The sequence below is a fragment of the Puntigrus tetrazona genome, chromosome 15 (assembly GCF_018831695.1).
Source record: "Puntigrus tetrazona isolate hp1 chromosome 15, ASM1883169v1, whole genome shotgun sequence".
Classification (NCBI taxonomy): Eukaryota; Metazoa; Chordata; class Actinopteri; order Cypriniformes; family Cyprinidae; genus Puntigrus; species Puntigrus tetrazona.
This window is the reverse complement of record NC_056713.1, coordinates 10,325,904-10,343,380: the sequence shown is the minus strand read 5'-3', so window position 1 is coordinate 10,343,380 and position 17,477 is coordinate 10,325,904. Positions and strand designations below refer to the sequence as shown.

General features: G+C 37.0%; 2 protein-coding genes across 2 annotated transcripts; one reads left to right on the top strand and one right to left on the bottom strand.

Moving 5' to 3' along the window:
* The first annotated feature begins 490 nt into the window (after positions 1-490).
* Positions 491-4,847, top strand: tubd1 (tubulin, delta 1). The gene is made up of 8 exons (XM_043258197.1): positions 491-905; positions 986-1,133; positions 1,211-1,427; positions 3,004-3,235; positions 3,317-3,481; positions 3,606-3,746; positions 4,296-4,479; positions 4,554-4,847. Exons 1-8 carry the CDS (start codon positions 755-757, stop codon positions 4,654-4,656), a joined length of 1,341 nt encoding a protein of 446 aa, XP_043114132.1. The 5' UTR covers positions 491-754; the 3' UTR covers positions 4,657-4,847.
* Positions 4,848-6,968: 2,121 nt separating this feature from the next.
* vmp1 (vacuole membrane protein 1) lies at positions 6,969-17,476 on the bottom strand. The gene is made up of 12 exons (XM_043259927.1): positions 17,199-17,476; positions 16,383-16,489; positions 15,974-16,106; positions 15,264-15,354; positions 15,050-15,160; positions 13,041-13,208; positions 12,210-12,341; positions 11,311-11,391; positions 11,024-11,140; positions 10,542-10,603; positions 8,430-8,532; positions 6,969-7,880 (listed from the first exon to the last, which is right to left on the bottom strand). Exons 2-12 carry the CDS (start codon positions 16,459-16,461, stop codon positions 7,737-7,739), a joined length of 1,221 nt encoding a protein of 406 aa, XP_043115862.1. The 5' UTR covers positions 16,462-16,489; positions 17,199-17,476; the 3' UTR covers positions 6,969-7,736.
* Position 17,477: the final 1 nt, after the last annotated feature.

Below are 17,477 nucleotides of genomic sequence, written 5' to 3'. Positions count from 1 at the left end.
ATAAAGTGCATCGGAATACAAATTTATATAATTGCAACACGTGTATACAAATAATACAATTTTCAAATTATTTACATTATTTAAATATTTATATTCTTTAATTGTTATTTTATTATTATGTTACTTAGGCTACGTTTTAATTGTTTGCGTTATTATTTAGGGGTTTTTTGTACAGGTACAGCTTGTGTCAGAATACAAAACAAACAATTAAAAACAATTAAAAAAACATGATAATAAATGTTTTATGTTGTGCTGTATCAGAACTTGAAATTAATCAGGCCATTTATTTAAAAACACATTGATTAAATAAGCACAACGAATATCATGCTTTGTGCACGTGAAGCAAATCTATTTTTATCAATGTTATCTATCTTTATTTGTTAATGATAAATTAGGCATGATTTTGCGATATTGGCAAAACAAGGGAGCCCGCGAAAAGTATGTTTTGGGCGCCGTCTGGTGGTAGGACATGTTTTTAACTGCTGCTCCCATCATGCATCGGTTCCCGACGCTTACCGAACAGCGCCAGCCTTCAACGGCGCGCTTAAACGGTGTAAAAGTTTTCAAAAGTAGTGGCTTAATGCTATTTGACATTGTGCTGTGCTGTCGCCTCTCCACGCAGTAAACAGATACCCAGTGTTTCTGTGCCGGTTAACGTTGCTATAGCTACAGGTTCGGTCGCGCGTTTACACAGGGCTGTGTGCGATGGGGTTCACAAACTTTTGTCGTATCGTTTAATGCTTGTCGGTAGACAATGTCGGTTGTAAGCTTACAATTGGGTCAGTGCGGGAATCAGATCGGACACGAGCTCTTCAGTGTCATAAGCGAAGATGCCAACGGACCGAACAGGAAGAAGTACAAGCAATGCAGCGAAGAGAGATTCTTTCACGAGAGATCCTCTGGAGGTCGGTTCAGCTCACTCAGATTTGATAATACCGCTGTAACACTTGATAGTTACTGGGTTCGTCGTGTTTATGTCTAACAGAACTCGTGGCGCGGTCGGTGCTTGTTGATATGGAGCCCAAAGTGATCTCTCAAGCAATAGCCAAGGCTTCAAAATCTGGAAGATGGAGATACGGAGACGAAGCACATTTCTCCCAGAAGCAGGGCTCTGGAAACAACTGGGCGAATGGGTACGAAGGTCCGCTCTTGGTTTGAGTTTTAATGTGCGTTTGTTTGCCTTGTGTGAGTTTGTTGTTGTTCTCCGAAGGTTCTGTGTTCATGGACCGCGCCATGGAGAGGCTGTGGAGGATCTGGTTCGGATGGAGATGGAGCGCTGTGATCGTCTGGCTGGGATTTTCATCATGATGAGTGTCGCGGGCGGCACCGGTTCTGGTGTGGGTACCTACATCACTCAGCGCCTGAGGGACTTGTATCCCAATTCCTTCATCCTCAATCAAGTAACATGGCCATATGGAGCTGGTGAGGTAGGGAGATCTTTGCATTAGTAAGTATGACTGATACAGAAGCAGTTGGTGATATGACGTGCCTTTTTGCCTCTGTGGTGGAGTTATATCGCTAATCACCTTTTTTTTCATCATTTTCGTGATCAGGATTTATTGGGTGGCTCTAAATTGGTGCTCGCTATGCTTTGTATCGCTCTCGCGGTACTTTGATGTCAAACACTGATCGTTTCGTGCAGTGCTGCTTCAAGTCAAACACACACATAAAAACAAGAGCGCATAAGCATCAGTGGTCCGTCCGTTCAATCAATCATGAGTTACCGTCATTACCGTTAGATACTACAGCCTACAGTTTCTAGCTACGCCTTCATCAGGTTTCATGGTTGCTATAATTTGCAGAACAACTGAGCTTGGTCTCCTTATCTAAGTCAAGCTGTTCGAAGAAGGCAGTTGAGAGAGATAGACAGTGTTTGAGAGCAGAGTGGACAGCTTATTTTTTTAAAAAGATTTTGATACTTTATATTTATTTTGCATTTTCTTGGCTGGGTGGTTGTTGACACATTTTTCTGGGGTGTGACAAACTCAGAACAGGCATTTAATATTGACTTTACACTCACTTTAATCAAAATCGACTTAAAATAGAATTCATATTTGAATACACCACTTCTGTCATTAACACATTTTTAATTTCTGAACTAAAATTCATGTAGATATGTTTAGTGCTCATAAAGTCAGGGTGCAACAACTCATAATATCACAATGAAGAAAAAATATAACTGAAATAATAAAAATCACGACATGTAAACCTTTTAAAGTACTTTAGTAGTGGACTAGTGGAAAGAAAACGTCCAAAATACTAATTTATTTTATTATTGTAATATATCTATTTATTTGTTCCACTTTAGGATTTTACTTAAAGCAGTGTTTGTGAGCTTTTAACACTACAAAAGCGCCCCCGAGTGGCATAAGATGCATTTGCATTTTCATTCAGATAAACTTGAAAAGACCAACAAGTGTGTGGGCGATATGCTGCTAGTGTTTAATTTTGACTTTTGGCTTGGGACTCGTTGAAGTGATTCATAGTCGACAATAACTTTATACACGGTGCACTTTTACATTCAATCCTTTGCGGGATGTTTTCATTCACTCAGAGCCGTGTTACACGGCATGAAAGGTCACTTTCTGTAGGGGCACTGTAAAAGATTCACAAATTCCCCTCTTTAATATGCCAGTAAAATGAAACAAGAATCTGGCTTTATCCGATGTTCAGATTTCTGTTTGGGATATTTATGCAAATTAGGGCATATTTAATTATGCATACATATAACACGCTTGTAATACAAAAACCTCTTGGTTCTTCTGTAATTTATCAACAGGTGAAGAAAGGCGATATCTATTAGTTATTTTTTCACCATATTTTGCCTTTTAGTGGAACAAAACTTTTAAAACAGCAAGAGTACATTCCTACACACTTGATACTTGAAACTGTCTTTTATATATATATATATATATATATATATATATATATATATATATATATATATATATATAAAAAAATTCATCTTTGCACTATGCGCTGTTTGTTGTTGTGCCTTTCCAGGTGATTGTGCAGAACTACAACTCTGTGCTGACACTGTCACACCTCTACCAGCTCTCAGACGCTATTCTGGTTCACGAGAATGACACCGTGCACAAAATCTGCAGCCGGCTGATGAACATCAAGCACATCTCCATCAGCGACGTTAATAAGGTGATCGCCCACCAGCTGTCCAGCGTACTTCAGCCCGCTTACACCGCTGACTCGGCCTGCCGTTACGGCACAAACCCCATCGGTACAAATGACTCGCCTCCGATTTCAGACAGTCATCGGTCGAAATGGCGCTTGTTTACCAGTGTTTTTCTGCTGTCTGCAGGGGAATTACTGACTCGTCTGGTGTGTCACCCCGAGTACAAACTGCTCAGCTTGTGTAACATTCCTCAGATGTCCAGCACGTCTCTGGCCTATAGTGTGTTTAACTGGCCCGGGCTGCTCAAGCATTTACGTCAGATGCTCATCGCCAGCGCTAGGATGGAGGAAGGTGAGTGCCGTGATTAGGAAGGACGTTGTGTAAGTGAGAGGTAATAGGAGACGTGCAAAATATTACTTCATTGATTGATTGTCTACATAATGGTTTTGTGGAACTGAAGCGCCATTTCTTAAAGGAATTGACTGGACGGTGAGCACCCCAGCAGCAGTCGCATCTAGAGGAGAGAGCTCGACCAACGGCACGCATAAAAATTTCAATTTATCACTTGCTAATCTTCTAATACTACGGGGGAAAGATGTCTCTACTGCAGTTACAGGTAAGCTGATCTCTGATATACCGTCATGCGTTAACCCGAAAATGAAAACTGTCATTTGCTAGCTTTCAAACTTGTGTGAGTTTCTCTCTTCTGTTGAACATGAAAAAAAAAAAAAAGCGTGTTACCAAACAGATGCTGTTCCCTATTGATGTCTATTGTATTTTATTTTATATCTTTTATGCACTATGGTAGTCAGTAGAACCAAATTCACATAAATAAATGGTTCACATTACAAAAGTGTATTGTTTTAAATGTAAAACTTCTTAATTCTGCACTTTTTTTTCTAAAAGACTAAAGGCTAATTACTTTTTTGATTCTTTTAACCTTAAAAGTTGAATTTGTTTTTTTAATTTTAGTATGTCTTCATTAAATTAAAGGGATTTTGTTAATTTTGATATTGCATATATAAAAAAATAGATATAGCATGCTAGAGTACATGTAGTACATGCAAGCTTTTAACAGAAAACATGTTCTTGCAATTGGAACAGCATTTTAACATTTAAAAAAAAAAATCTAGAAAACTAACATGCAAATGACTTCAATCAACAGACGGTTTTAAGGATCCTGCTTTATATGTGCCATGGCTTCAACCAGAAAATAGTTTCAGCACATGGAGCTCTCCTGTCGCCTTCAATGGATATGAAAAGTCTGCCACGTTGGTCAGTAACAACCAGTCCCTTTTAAAACCCTTGGACAGTATAGTCAGGAAAGCTTGGAATATGTTTGAATCAAGGTAAGAAATGGTAACACAAATAATCAACAAAATTTGGGGTGGTGTTTTTTTTACGGATTTTTTTTTTCCTGTAGGGCCTATGTTCATCAGTATATGAAGTTTGGAATCTCTGAGGAGGATTTTCTGGACAGTTTTACAGCACTAGAACAGATCATCTCCAGCTACACACACCTCTGATTGACCTGATCATACACAGCTCAGCGTGAACACTGTGACGGCACTGACTTCATGTGATGTGCATTTCACACCAATAGACAAATGTTTTATTCATCATTTTGTAATAAAAATATTATTTCTGTCATTCAAACCTGTAAATACATTTTTCTGTATGATTTGAATATTTTTCAATAAAAGTATTTTTATGACCATTAGTGTGTGTGTGTGTGTGTGTGTGTGTATATATATATATATATATATATATATATATATATATATATATATATATATATATATAAGCAAGGTGGTAAAGACAGCTAAGATGATCAGATGCATGTTTTGGTTTTTACTTCACCAGTGGAAATTGTTTTTAATTTTCCTTTGCTTACAAAACGTATTGTCATTCACAAAATTAAGGTTGAATCTCACATGGACAATTTTAACAATGCCTTTGCCTTTCTAGGCCTGGAATGTTTTGGTTGAGCCCCGCCCACTTCTAATGAGATCAGGGATGGGCGGGGCAACATCGTCTAAGCTTTACTCGTTATTTTATTACATACATATATATACACATACGTATACATGTATACGTATGTACATGTATGTATACACATACACACACACACACACATTGTGCTATTTTGAAGAACCCGAAACTATCGTCTAGAAATAAGAGTTTCTAGAGTTAGCAAATAATATTTGTATAACATGGCTAAATTAAAAAAATCGTGCCCATGCTTGGGTCTACACTGATAAGATTTTCAGTGTTATTAACAATGGAATTGGGGGTGTTCAGGCTGCATTCTGGGATACGTGAAGAGAACGGTTCAATTTAATATGATGAACAGAATTAGTTTAGACCAACTAAAATCAGTAAGTTAGACGCACGTTCACGTAAATGGGACACAAGCTCTGGGTGTTTGTATGTGGAGCCCAGGGGGGCCGTCCTGACCTCAGCTAAAATTCTCCAAAGACCGACCCAAATACAGAAAAATCCCGAAGGGATCTGCACGCAGCTGGAAAATAAAGGACAACAATGACTCGCAACAAACAAAAGCTGCGTTTGAAAACCCCTCAATACAAATGATGCAATTGAGTTTGCACTGAGGAAGTGTTGTTCACCGACGGCCCCCACATAAACTCTCATGCCTTGCTGCCTAAACTTTTACCACATGAGAAATTTTCTCTCTTTAATTAAAACTAATTAAAAAAAGAAACCCTATTGTTTAACGGGGCCAAACACATGTAAGATGGAAACAGTTTGTGAACTATACAGCATTTTATAGGCAAACAGAAAACAATTACTCTACATAAAACACAACCAGTCTTAATAGATGCTTTTCTTCGATAAAGAGCGGAGTTTAATGAGAAAACGGCAACCAGAACAAGTCTATTACAGACTAATAGACCTAGAAAACCAAACGAGTTAAAGAAGAAAAGTTAAATGCTTGACATATGATCCGCTTACTTTAAATGTGACCCACATAACCTGTCATAATTGTCCATTTTTATGTATAAATGACAAGCTTAATTAGTATGGTTTGCTAGGATCGGACAATATTTGGCTCATATGCAACTATTTGAAAATCTGGAATCTGAGGGTGCAGAAAAATTAAATATTGAGAAAATGGCCTTTAAAATTGTTCAAATTAATTTCTTAGCAATGCATATCATAAAACAAAGTTTTGTTATTTATGGTAAGAAATTTACAAAAGATCTCCATGGAACATATGTAATATCCTAATAATGTTTGACACGAAAGAAAATAATTAAAATTTTGGCCCATACAATGTACTGTATTTTGGCTATTGCTACAAAAATACCCCAGGGACTAAAGACTGGTTTAATGGTCCAGGGGTCACAAATAAACTAGGGAATAATCCACAGATGATCAGATCCACTGAACACTAGAGAACACGATGATTGCTCAATAGTTCAGATAGACATTTCCACCACAAAATATGCATAGGGTGAATAAGCCCAAAATTTCAGGCAGCCTATTAGGCTGATGTTGCCATATGACTTACAGCCAACACCAGTCTGATAAGCTACCTGACAGAATGGGACGCTTGCACCTGAATGAGCACAGAGCAGAAAAAGGACTTATGTGTGATAAGACAGACAGAACAACAGACTGATGTGATATACAGATGATATTCACACAGCTAGAACAATAGACTGATGACAGACAGACAGACATAGGGATGCCTTCCACATACCTTTTTTTTAGGCCACATCCTCCAACTTCTGTCATCCGCTGGTTTGAACCAGAGAAGCCATTTTTCATTGTATTTTTTTTCCCCAATTTAAAATGCAAAATGTAACACAACAGATGTATTAATGAATTTAATGTCAAACAAATTATGTAACAATAGTTCTGGGGGGAAAAAATCATAATTAGCTACACAAATACTTCAGCCCAAAATAAGAGAAAAGTATGGATCAACTTATAGTTTTAGATCAAAATGCACAAACATATGCAAATATTACATCTTAAATTTCGTCAGGGTTAAAAGTTACATCCACTAGTTTGTGACGTTTCGGTTTAAGACCAGAGAATGAACATCATGTGCGCATAGTCAAAAACGTTATTTTACAAGATGTGCAAACTATTTAGAAACCACGATGATCTGAGTTGATATTGCTATCCTCTTCAAACAGTTAAAGAAATACAAAATGACATCAATATCGATTAAAAAAAAAACTATCCCTGAAAATTCCAATCACGAAACCTCACAAAACAGACCCTGCCCATCCATACCAGCATGTTAGAAATTAAATAAATCAATCTATTGATTAAGAACTGTATTCACTTCAATGGAAGCATGACCTCCAAATGTTGCATAAGGCATTGCAACAAATATGACTCCACACAGCCTGTTAGCTAGACTGTTAGACTAGACAAAAACCTCCATGTTTAATCTGATTTTAAATAGCCGAGCACACTACAGACGAATGAAGAGGGACTCCACGTAACTAAAGGGATCTGAATGAACGTTAACATACAGAAGCGCACATAAATCAGTGCTCATGAAGCAGTTTTAGCTTAAATATTTCGTAGGTTCCAAAACAGGAGTGTGAGATGGTTCTCTGTGAGTCCGTCATTTTGTTTTCTCCTCTGAGTACTTCTTCTGCTGGAGACGCTTGGCGTAGCTCTGTGCCATGGAGTTAATGATGGACAGAATAAAATAGCACACCATGACCAGCACCACTTTCTCAAAAACCCACGAGAGCCAGCTTTCACCCTGCAGAGAAAATAAAATGTATACATCAATGCCTAATTTAAAAAAAAAAAAAAAAAAATGACTGTGGGAAGACTTTTGGGCCACATTAAATGAGTTAAAAAAAAATTTTATAATCCAAAAATATATATACATTTTTTTTTTAATAATTAAAGATTTTTGGGCCATATTAAATTAGTCTTTCAAATGTTAATACAATTGTAATGAAGGCATTCTTAAATTTTATGTGAAAAGGAATTTTTGAGCTATATTATAATTATTTCAATTTCCCAAAATTTTAAAACATTAATGAAGATTTCTGGACCAAATTAAATTGCTTTACATTTTTACAATTAAGACAGACCATTTTTCTAAAGTTAAATTAATTGTGATTTTGACCAAATTAAATTAGCTTTTCATATTTTCAGAATCAAGAAAATGCTTTCAAAATAAAAAAAACTTTATAAAACAAAATAGTGAGAATTAATTTGAATGAGAGCAATAAATAATTTCTATATCAAATTACAAAAAAAATGAAATAACTGAAATGAGAGGACATTGGTAGATTCTTACTGCTGTTGCTCCATTGCCTGCTGGGTTATGAAGCTTGGCTCTCTGGGCCTCCAAGTACTCCCTGAAAGGTTTCTGAAGAGATGCTCCGATTCCAGGGATAATACTGTCCAAAAAAATGAAGATATGATTAGCAAAGCCTTACCAGGAACCGAGTCCACCAGCAGTCCACTAGATCGCCCAAAGCCCACTACAGCCTTCCTTCAGTGAAGCCTCCAGTACAATGAGACAGAAGCTCTCTGAACCCTCACTTATAGCAGGCAGGCTTCTGCAGGAACTGCTCTAAAGCAATTAATGAGGAAGTGACTCAATATTGTGTCATCACTGCGATGTAGAAAGAAACGCCCAGTTTTGGGTGGGTGTGAATGTCAGTGAAACCAAACCATCATGCAGGATCAATTATAAATGTATCTTCAGTTTGAGATGCAATTATCAGATCTTTATCAGATCAAAAAGCACAGAAATACTATTGAAATGAACCACGATATGAAATCTGAACGTCACCGTCTCAGTCACGTGACCTCCAACGGGCTGATGAGTAACAACCTCAAGTTTGAGCGGCATCTCGAATTCAAAGGATCTCACCCAAATGTGACGAAACACGCTGACCGCATTCTTAAATTGTAATTATGAAGTGCTTTCGATGTGGCTTGATTATAAGGCCACAATTGTCGTGCCTCATTCAGAGATGAATAGTAGTTTCACTTGTACTTTTGAGCTCCAACATGAAGACCACATCTCTACTTTTGAGTCACCCTGCTTAATTCTGACTGCCTGCCCTGCTAAACTCACAGACATCACCATAAATGGTGAAGATTTCTCATGCTTAGTAATGAGTGGCTTTAGTATGTGATGCCAATGTAGTGTTGGTGTATCTCAAGATCTCATTTCACCCAACAGTCAAATGAAAAGCATGATCATATGATCATGAACAGGTTTTTAAAAGTATTTTAAACTGCAACTAAACACCTTTTCTCACCCAAGGCTTTAGCTTGGAGCTCTGATGTGTTTAAATATCAATGTCGCGACAGGTCTTAAAATAGGCTCAATTTACGCAACATCAATTCTTCTTTCTTTATGACTTTTAGTTTAAATGAAACTGGGACAGACCGAGCAGTGCAGAGGAACAGAAACTATATGCATTTCTATAGATGATTCAGACTAAACGCTAACAATCAGACCGTGTGAAAGGGCTTTTGCAGTCAAACATTAAAATTAGAGTTCGATGAACCCTGCTAGATCCTTTTTTTGATTTCCTTTTGTGCATTTACGTGTAACAATGATATTTCTTTCTTATAAGTAAAGAAATCATATTTATTTACATTTGTACACTACTGTATGTCTTTTTTTTCAGTGCTTATTCTTGATTTATTAGATCAAAGATGCAATAATATTGTCAAACATATTTAAAGGGCTGTTTAATATTTTAAAATATAATAATTCATTTCTGTGAGGCAAAGCTGAATTATCAGCATAATTATTACCCCAGTCTTCAGTGTCACATGATTCTTCCTAATTCATTCTTATATGCCAACTGGTGCTTTTCTTATCAATGAACAGAAAAATGTGTGGCTTTTTATTCTTTAATACATATTTTTTCCGGATTCTTTGATAAATAATATTTTATGACATTATATTGCATGTTTACTTTCACTTTTGACCAATGTAATGCATCAACACTAAACAAATGTATTCAATATCAAACAATTAAATGATTAAGTGTGTGACAAATACACACAAATACATTTGAAAATATTTGCATGTATACATTAATATTCATACAAATGATCATATATTTAACTTATAACCTTTTCTGAAATATATACATGCATGTGTGTTTGTGTATTTATATATACATAATAAATATACACGAAACACACACATTTTATTTGATCAAAATCTTGCTTACCCCAAAACTTTAACGTTATTGTGTATTTCTCTTTTTTTTTTTTATTCATTGTGCAAAAATAAATAATTAATAATACAAAACTGCATACAAAAGCATCTTCAGAACGCGCCCAACTACTTAAATTTCCCATGTTCTTTGTTCATTCGCTAATAATGTTTGTCTATACAGGGTGTCCATATTGATCTCACGCTGGTGTCGTTACTCACCCGATCAGAGAGACCATCTGCTCCACTATGTGCTTGCTGAATGTTATGATAACAAATAGTTTCTGTGGAGAAGCAAAAAGCAGATAAACATTGTCAGACAATGAATCAAGCGCATGTTCCTCAAGGCGGCGGCTACATGCAGTGGATCTTGTGTTTTGTGTCTTTAGGAGACAGTGAGACAATAACTCCGTGATGAGACATATGACACCGGGTGAGATCACCGACTCGCTCACGCTCTGATTTGATCATTTGGATGAAATAAGCAGACCTGAAGACATCAAAATCCACCGCTGTCTAGATTCTGCTTAGTCAACTTTTAAAACTCTGAGTCGCATGCAAAGGTGCGTCTTTGATGAACCAAAAAATTGCTTAGAGGTTTATGGGAATCATCTTATTACTCATGACTCACCCAAAAAGCAAAACTCCTCCGTTTACAAGTGTTTAACAAATGTGTAACATTTGTTTGCGTTCTCTTTACACACCTGAATGTGCATCTTAATAATGGCCTTTCCGATGAGAGTCGCTCCAAAAAAGGTCCAGAATGGAATCAGGAAATGACCGCAGGTGATTCCAGCCAGGTCAAACAAGGGATTCGGGATCTGAGAAACATCGTAAGCACTTGTAAACACTCAAAGATAATATACTGAAAAATGACTAATGAACTTTTATCTTATCATTTAGACTTTTCTTCTCAATTCTGCATTTACATCTCGCAGTTGTTCATTAATATCTCAGAACTGTGAGAAGAATGATCTGAAATGTCACTTACGGAGGCACAAGCTAGAATGCCAAAAAATCCCACTTTCTGCACCATGTTTTGCACTGCAAGCTTGGCTCTTGTTGCAAAATCCTGTAAGAAATTTGATTTAAAAAAAAAAAAAAAGTTACCAAAATTTTTTTTTTTTTTTTTAAATGGAAAAATATAACATTTGGCCTTAACATGGACAGCTTCACCAGTATACATTACTTTTTAACACTGCTATATAAAATGCTATTTATATTAATTGAAACGGTTTATTTAAAATCTAATATTATATAAAAATATAAGATAATTAGTAACATTATAATAAACATAAATAGTATTCAATGCATATTGTTTCAGTAGAACATTTCAAATAATACTTTACAAAAAAAAAGTATATTATATAATCAATATTATGCAAAAAAAATAATACTTGTATATATTTATGTTTTTAAAAACTAAGGGTGACATTGCGCTGATTATCACTAATTCTGGGGTACAGTGCACCATATTAAAGCACTCCAATTAAAAATCTTTGTGTGAAGGCACAGACCATGTGGGGTCCACTTAGACACTAAGAGGCTGTGATTAAAGGGAAGCTCTACTTCTGAGTCACCCGCTGCTCAAAGGGTTTACTGGAAGTCAGGGGAGAGCCCTTCCAAGAAATCATGTGACCCGCATAAGTGAACCACAATAGTGAGGGCTCATGGGAATAAGACACTGGGACACCTCCCGCTAACAGGATACGGTATCGGCTGCATCATGGGGGGCACTGTCGGCCTCATGAAGGCATGAGCACTGAAAGGAAATGGTTAGTTAAGCTTTAAAACATCTACCGGAGTTCCTAAAAATGATCAAAAGAAACTGCTGCCTGTGTCAAGGTGAAGGCTCGGATGTGTGGGTCCGGAATGAGATCAAATCCTGACCTGTGCACTCTGAGCCTGCTCCAGCATCTCCTCAAATTCCTCATAGTCTTCATCATCAGGATCTGCTCCAGACATCCGCGCCGCCCGTGCCATGAAGTAAGGAGGCAGCTCTCCAATAGCTGTGCCTGCACCCTGCAAACACGGGCACAAATGATGAGCCTAACATGAGGATTCTTCATAAATATGAGGCTTTGGGGACCTAGGCATGCATGCAAAAGACTTTCACTGCATATAACGGTTCAAATTGAGATATGGATTGATAAGACAAAAGATGTTTCTAATAACAATCAGGATAAAGAGTGAGGATAAAAAGAAGAAAGTCATATGCACAGGGGTAATTTTTCATTTTTGGGTGAACTATTGCTAAATATATATAAATAAAATTCTTATTAATTATACTTATATTATAAATACAATATTTTTTCAAATGTTCCAAATTAAAAAGGTTGTACTCTTGTATTGTAAATTAGTAATTAAAAATATAAACTGACTTTTTTTTTTTTTATACACATATTGCAATTATGCACACACACATATACATACACCTATATAATAATATATAATAATATTATTATTATTAATAATTATAATATTTAATAATATTTTAAATCAATTCAGCTATACATTGTAAACTACTATTCTTATACATTTAAACTATCATGAAACAAGTATGATGGTGATGACGTCATACTTGTTGCAGGGTCTGAAACATGTCCACAAAACCTAATGTGACCGCTTTTAACATTTGGCAGGAGTTCTGACGTTTGAGAGCGCCTTAAGCGAGCGGCTTCAGTACATGACGAGGAAAGACTGCGCTGTGAAAGCACTCACCCACATACAGGCCTCCAGGCGAACCTTCGACATGATGGTCCATAGTGAGACGCTCTCCTGCAGGACCTCCTCCTCCGGACACACTATCTGGGCTGGGTAGGGCGGCTCGGGGAAATTCACAGAGCCACATTCATATGCAGCCAGGGTGACGGAAGCTATGTGTGGACCCTGGAGGAAATGATGCAATCACATGTTTACAGACTGAAATAATGCTTCACGTGAGCTTGAACGTTTAGTTTCCATGAATGTTGTCACATGCATAACGCGATGCAATTCCAAGACTGGTACCTCACAAGTACATTAAACAGTTGTTCGTTGACCCACTACCTCAAAAGCACTTGTGGTTCAAATGCACATGGCGAAAAGCCGGTGACATCAATGCAGCGCGATGGAAAAACCGCAACACCTACTGAACGACAATTCATTTGCTAAGTGAAAACAGACATTGATGTCATTCATTCCCACGGTTGGTCAGTCCGTGGGAGATGAAACGTGGGAGACGAGACAGGACAATATACCATGTCTAGCATTTTTAACCTCTGATTAACCTCGCATAACCGAAGGAGGCAGGAATGACTCGGCTGATACCATTTAATGCACGGATCCATCCAAATCAACCTTAATCCAAAAGAAGACGGAACGGAAACCTTCATTTTCTCACTTCAAACGTTCATTATGACCACAAAGCAACAAGATCCATAACCTGCACTAAAAAGCCTGTTAAAGCTAAATATTGATGTTAGCCTTATGTTACGGGACCTTTACAGGCGGAGGTGATGTCAGCCAGAGTCGGGACCGTGTTTTAGTTACTTGTAGAGGAATGAGCTCATGACTGTGTCACAGCAAAGAGCCTGATCCAGCGACTGTTTCATCCGGTTAATCATTACAATTGGGTTTATTTCCCAGGCACTGAAACCTGACACAAGCCACTTCCCAAACTCAATCATTAGACGCAGATGATGAGAACCTGCTTGTTTTGACAGGTTGGTTTTCTTATATTAGCCGTTTCCTTATATTAAAAGGGCTTTTGGTGGCGAGGCCGTTCCAACAATAAAGCTTTTATGCATTAAAGTGATCAGAACTGGATTTATAATGTTACAAAAATGTATTTCAGATAAATGCTGTGATGTTGAACTTTCTACAAAAATATGAAGCAGCTCAAATTGTTGATAATGATGATAATGATATTAATTTTTCTAATAATAATGGTGAGAATTAGATTTTTTTTACCAACCCCAAACTCTAAACTGTAAACTATGCAAGGTAATAATAAAATTACAATTAAAATTAGCATTAAAATTACAAAATAATAATAAAATAACTGCCTTTTACACTGTCTTTTTACTAAAAATGGTATCTGGAAAATACCTAATAATAATAATAATAATAATAATAATAATAACAATAATAATAATCTAATAAAAAAGTTGCTATAATTATGACTGACAGCCCTAAAAAAATATTATTAATAATTGTTTTTTCCCTCAATAGTTTTTGTCCTTTAAAAATTCTAAAAGTAAAAAAAAAATGAGTTTGACATGTTCATCTTTGTACAAAAGTCTGGTGGCGAAACATTGTGCATATTTGCACTTTCACATCCCATTCTTTCACAATGCTGCCCATGCAAAACAAACTGAGCTCAAAGTACTAGAGTTCTCTGGTGACAAAGAGGGGGTGTGACTTTTTCACCACAGCCAGTGGAAGTGGACGCTCTGACCACGCTCTCGCAGTTCATTCTGAGTCAGTGGAAACTGGTGAGAGGTTCTGATTACGAGATCTGCTGCAGAGAAGCAGAGGAGCACACGCTCAGCTCTATTAATACACTTCGTTGGAACAGCCATCACGCATACTTCCCTTTTGACAGAGGGTCCCGCTGAGCCCCTCACAGTTCATTTAGGGGAATTCCTGACCATGCGATGCGTTTCAGTTCAGACCATGTTTGTAACCACTGAAGTCACATAAATGCATTTACTTACATGCACATGGGATTCCAGCATAAGAATTCTTACCAGGTACAGAAGGAAAGTGTGCAGTCCAGTGCCGAGACCGACTGAAGACAAAATACCCAGGCCTACCCAGTAGGCGCACCACAGGAACCTCTTCTCCAGGTACTGTACATACTACAAACAATAAAAAAAACAGAGTTCATGAAGAATCAAGACGATTCAGAGTAATAAATTCTGGTGGCTACGACAAAAACGCTGTAGATGCCCTTGAGCTCACCTCTTGATGTGCTCCTTCTATTGAGTAAGCCATTGAGAAAAATGAAAAAAGGACTATGGTCAAAAATACCACACCTCTTCTCTGCCAAAGCCTGAAAAATGAATAAATAAATAAATAAATGAATAAATAAATAGCCATTGTATACGGTTCTGTGCTATTGAAAATCGGTTTGATTTATTTATTAAACAATGTATCTGATAATAATAAAATAATCCTAATTAGCCTTACAGTTCAAATAGAAATAAAGCAATAACAGTCATTTTACTTTTATGTTGTGCATTTAAAAATGCTTCTATCGCAATGTACTTTAAAATGTAATTTTCTCCCGTGACGCAACATTGAATTTTCAACATCATCATACTCTAGTATTCCGTGTCACGTGATCTTTCAGAAATCTTTCTAATTTGCTGCTCAAGAAGCAAATTATTTTTTCAAAACTAATATATATATATATATATATATATATATATATATTATTATTAATATTAGATTAACTATTGAAATATATTCAGTTCCCTCAGGAAAGACCCTGAATAATAGTTGTAAATTTACTCAGGTGCCATTTCACTTTTTTAGCATTGACAGAAATTTGTTTCACCATACAAGAACAGATACAATGATAAATAATTAGATTAAACTTCCCATAATCATTAAAAGGCACTCAAAAATTGAGTGTACAATTTTAAGTGAGTGCAAACTTGATTTCTTACTTCCACGTCCATTCTTTCAGGGTAATGAGGGTTTCTATGCAGAAATACTGCAGTGTGGTTAAAGGCCTCTTCCACAGTACTAAAGAGAGACGCTCTTCCCTGTCCAGCTGCTTTCTCTCTCTCAGAGATGAATCTGCGAGTACAACACACAAGATTTTAAAATATAATTATATTTTAAAACATCATGCAAATCATCCATTGGTGAGCAGGCGAGTACATCTTCAGCCAATAAAAACTTTTTGGGTGAACTTTTTGGACATATCAATCTATCAGTGACTAAGGCAGGTCCGTTTATCTCCGCAGAACATTTTATCTCTGGTCCTGACCCTTGATCAGCTCAGCTGAGGGTTACGCTCTGGCTTGCCAGCAGGTAATTGATTAAAATCAGCTTTCCACCGGCTTAACAAACCTGTAGAACTGCCATTCTGCTTGTCTTTAGGTCCTAGTCTTTTCTGTGGCTGTTCACATTCTGCTCCATTTGCAGCCATCTCCCACTACTGTTTACAGTTCTGACACCTGTGCACGGAAAACAAACTCTGTAATGTCATCGTGAATGACAGCCGTTAAAACATGACTCAGTGAGGTCTCTGTGTGTTTGCTGAAGGCAGACAAACATCTCAAATCAAACGTTGGAAGTGTTGATGGTTTGACATCTTAAGAAAACCTTTGAGTGGATTAGTAGGTAGTCTTTAGAGAATAAATGTTAAAAAAATAAAAAAAATAATAAAAAAAAAATCACAAAGACCATTACAATCAATTAAACTGACAAAAACGAAGGAATTATAATGTATTATAGTACCGGTATATTCATTAATTTCCATCACAGGACTCTGATCACCTGTATAGGTTGAACTAGGACCTTTAACTAGCACTTAAGCTAACCCAACTAAGCTATAACTTCATAGCAGAAGATTAACCAACTGATTAAATAGGGTTTACAGTATATGATAATTTTTAACTGTTTGTGGGCAATGACCAGTTATTTAAAATAAACAAAATACGATTCCCAGATTCCATTTACAGGTTATATTTATTTCAATCAGTCCATGTGGGTGATGGACCGGCAAGAATTAGCTGTCTGGGTTAGCTTTGGTTCCCCTGGCGCTGTTTATATTTGATTTCCGACTCGGCGTCAATTACACAGTGACGTTCGCATATTTTTAGGTTAAAGGGACTGAAAAGTATCACGACAGAGATAACGCAAAGCGCCGGGACACAGTCGTACCTGCAACCACTCTTCCGTCCCGACAGCAGCAATAAGCGACACCAACAGCCACAGGAAATGACTCACGTTCAGCTGGAGAACGGCGCCGGCCTTTCAAAATAAAAGCCCCGGCGAGAGCGGCTGCCCGTTGACTGGCATCTTTCCAGTAGATTTGATCACAGCGCTAAAATTCGACGAGCTTTAGATTTGGAATAAATCCTTTTCACCGTGCTCTCGTTATTATATAAAGTTAGTGAATATTAATTTAGGATATCGCGCGCACAGCAGCCTCGCCGTGTG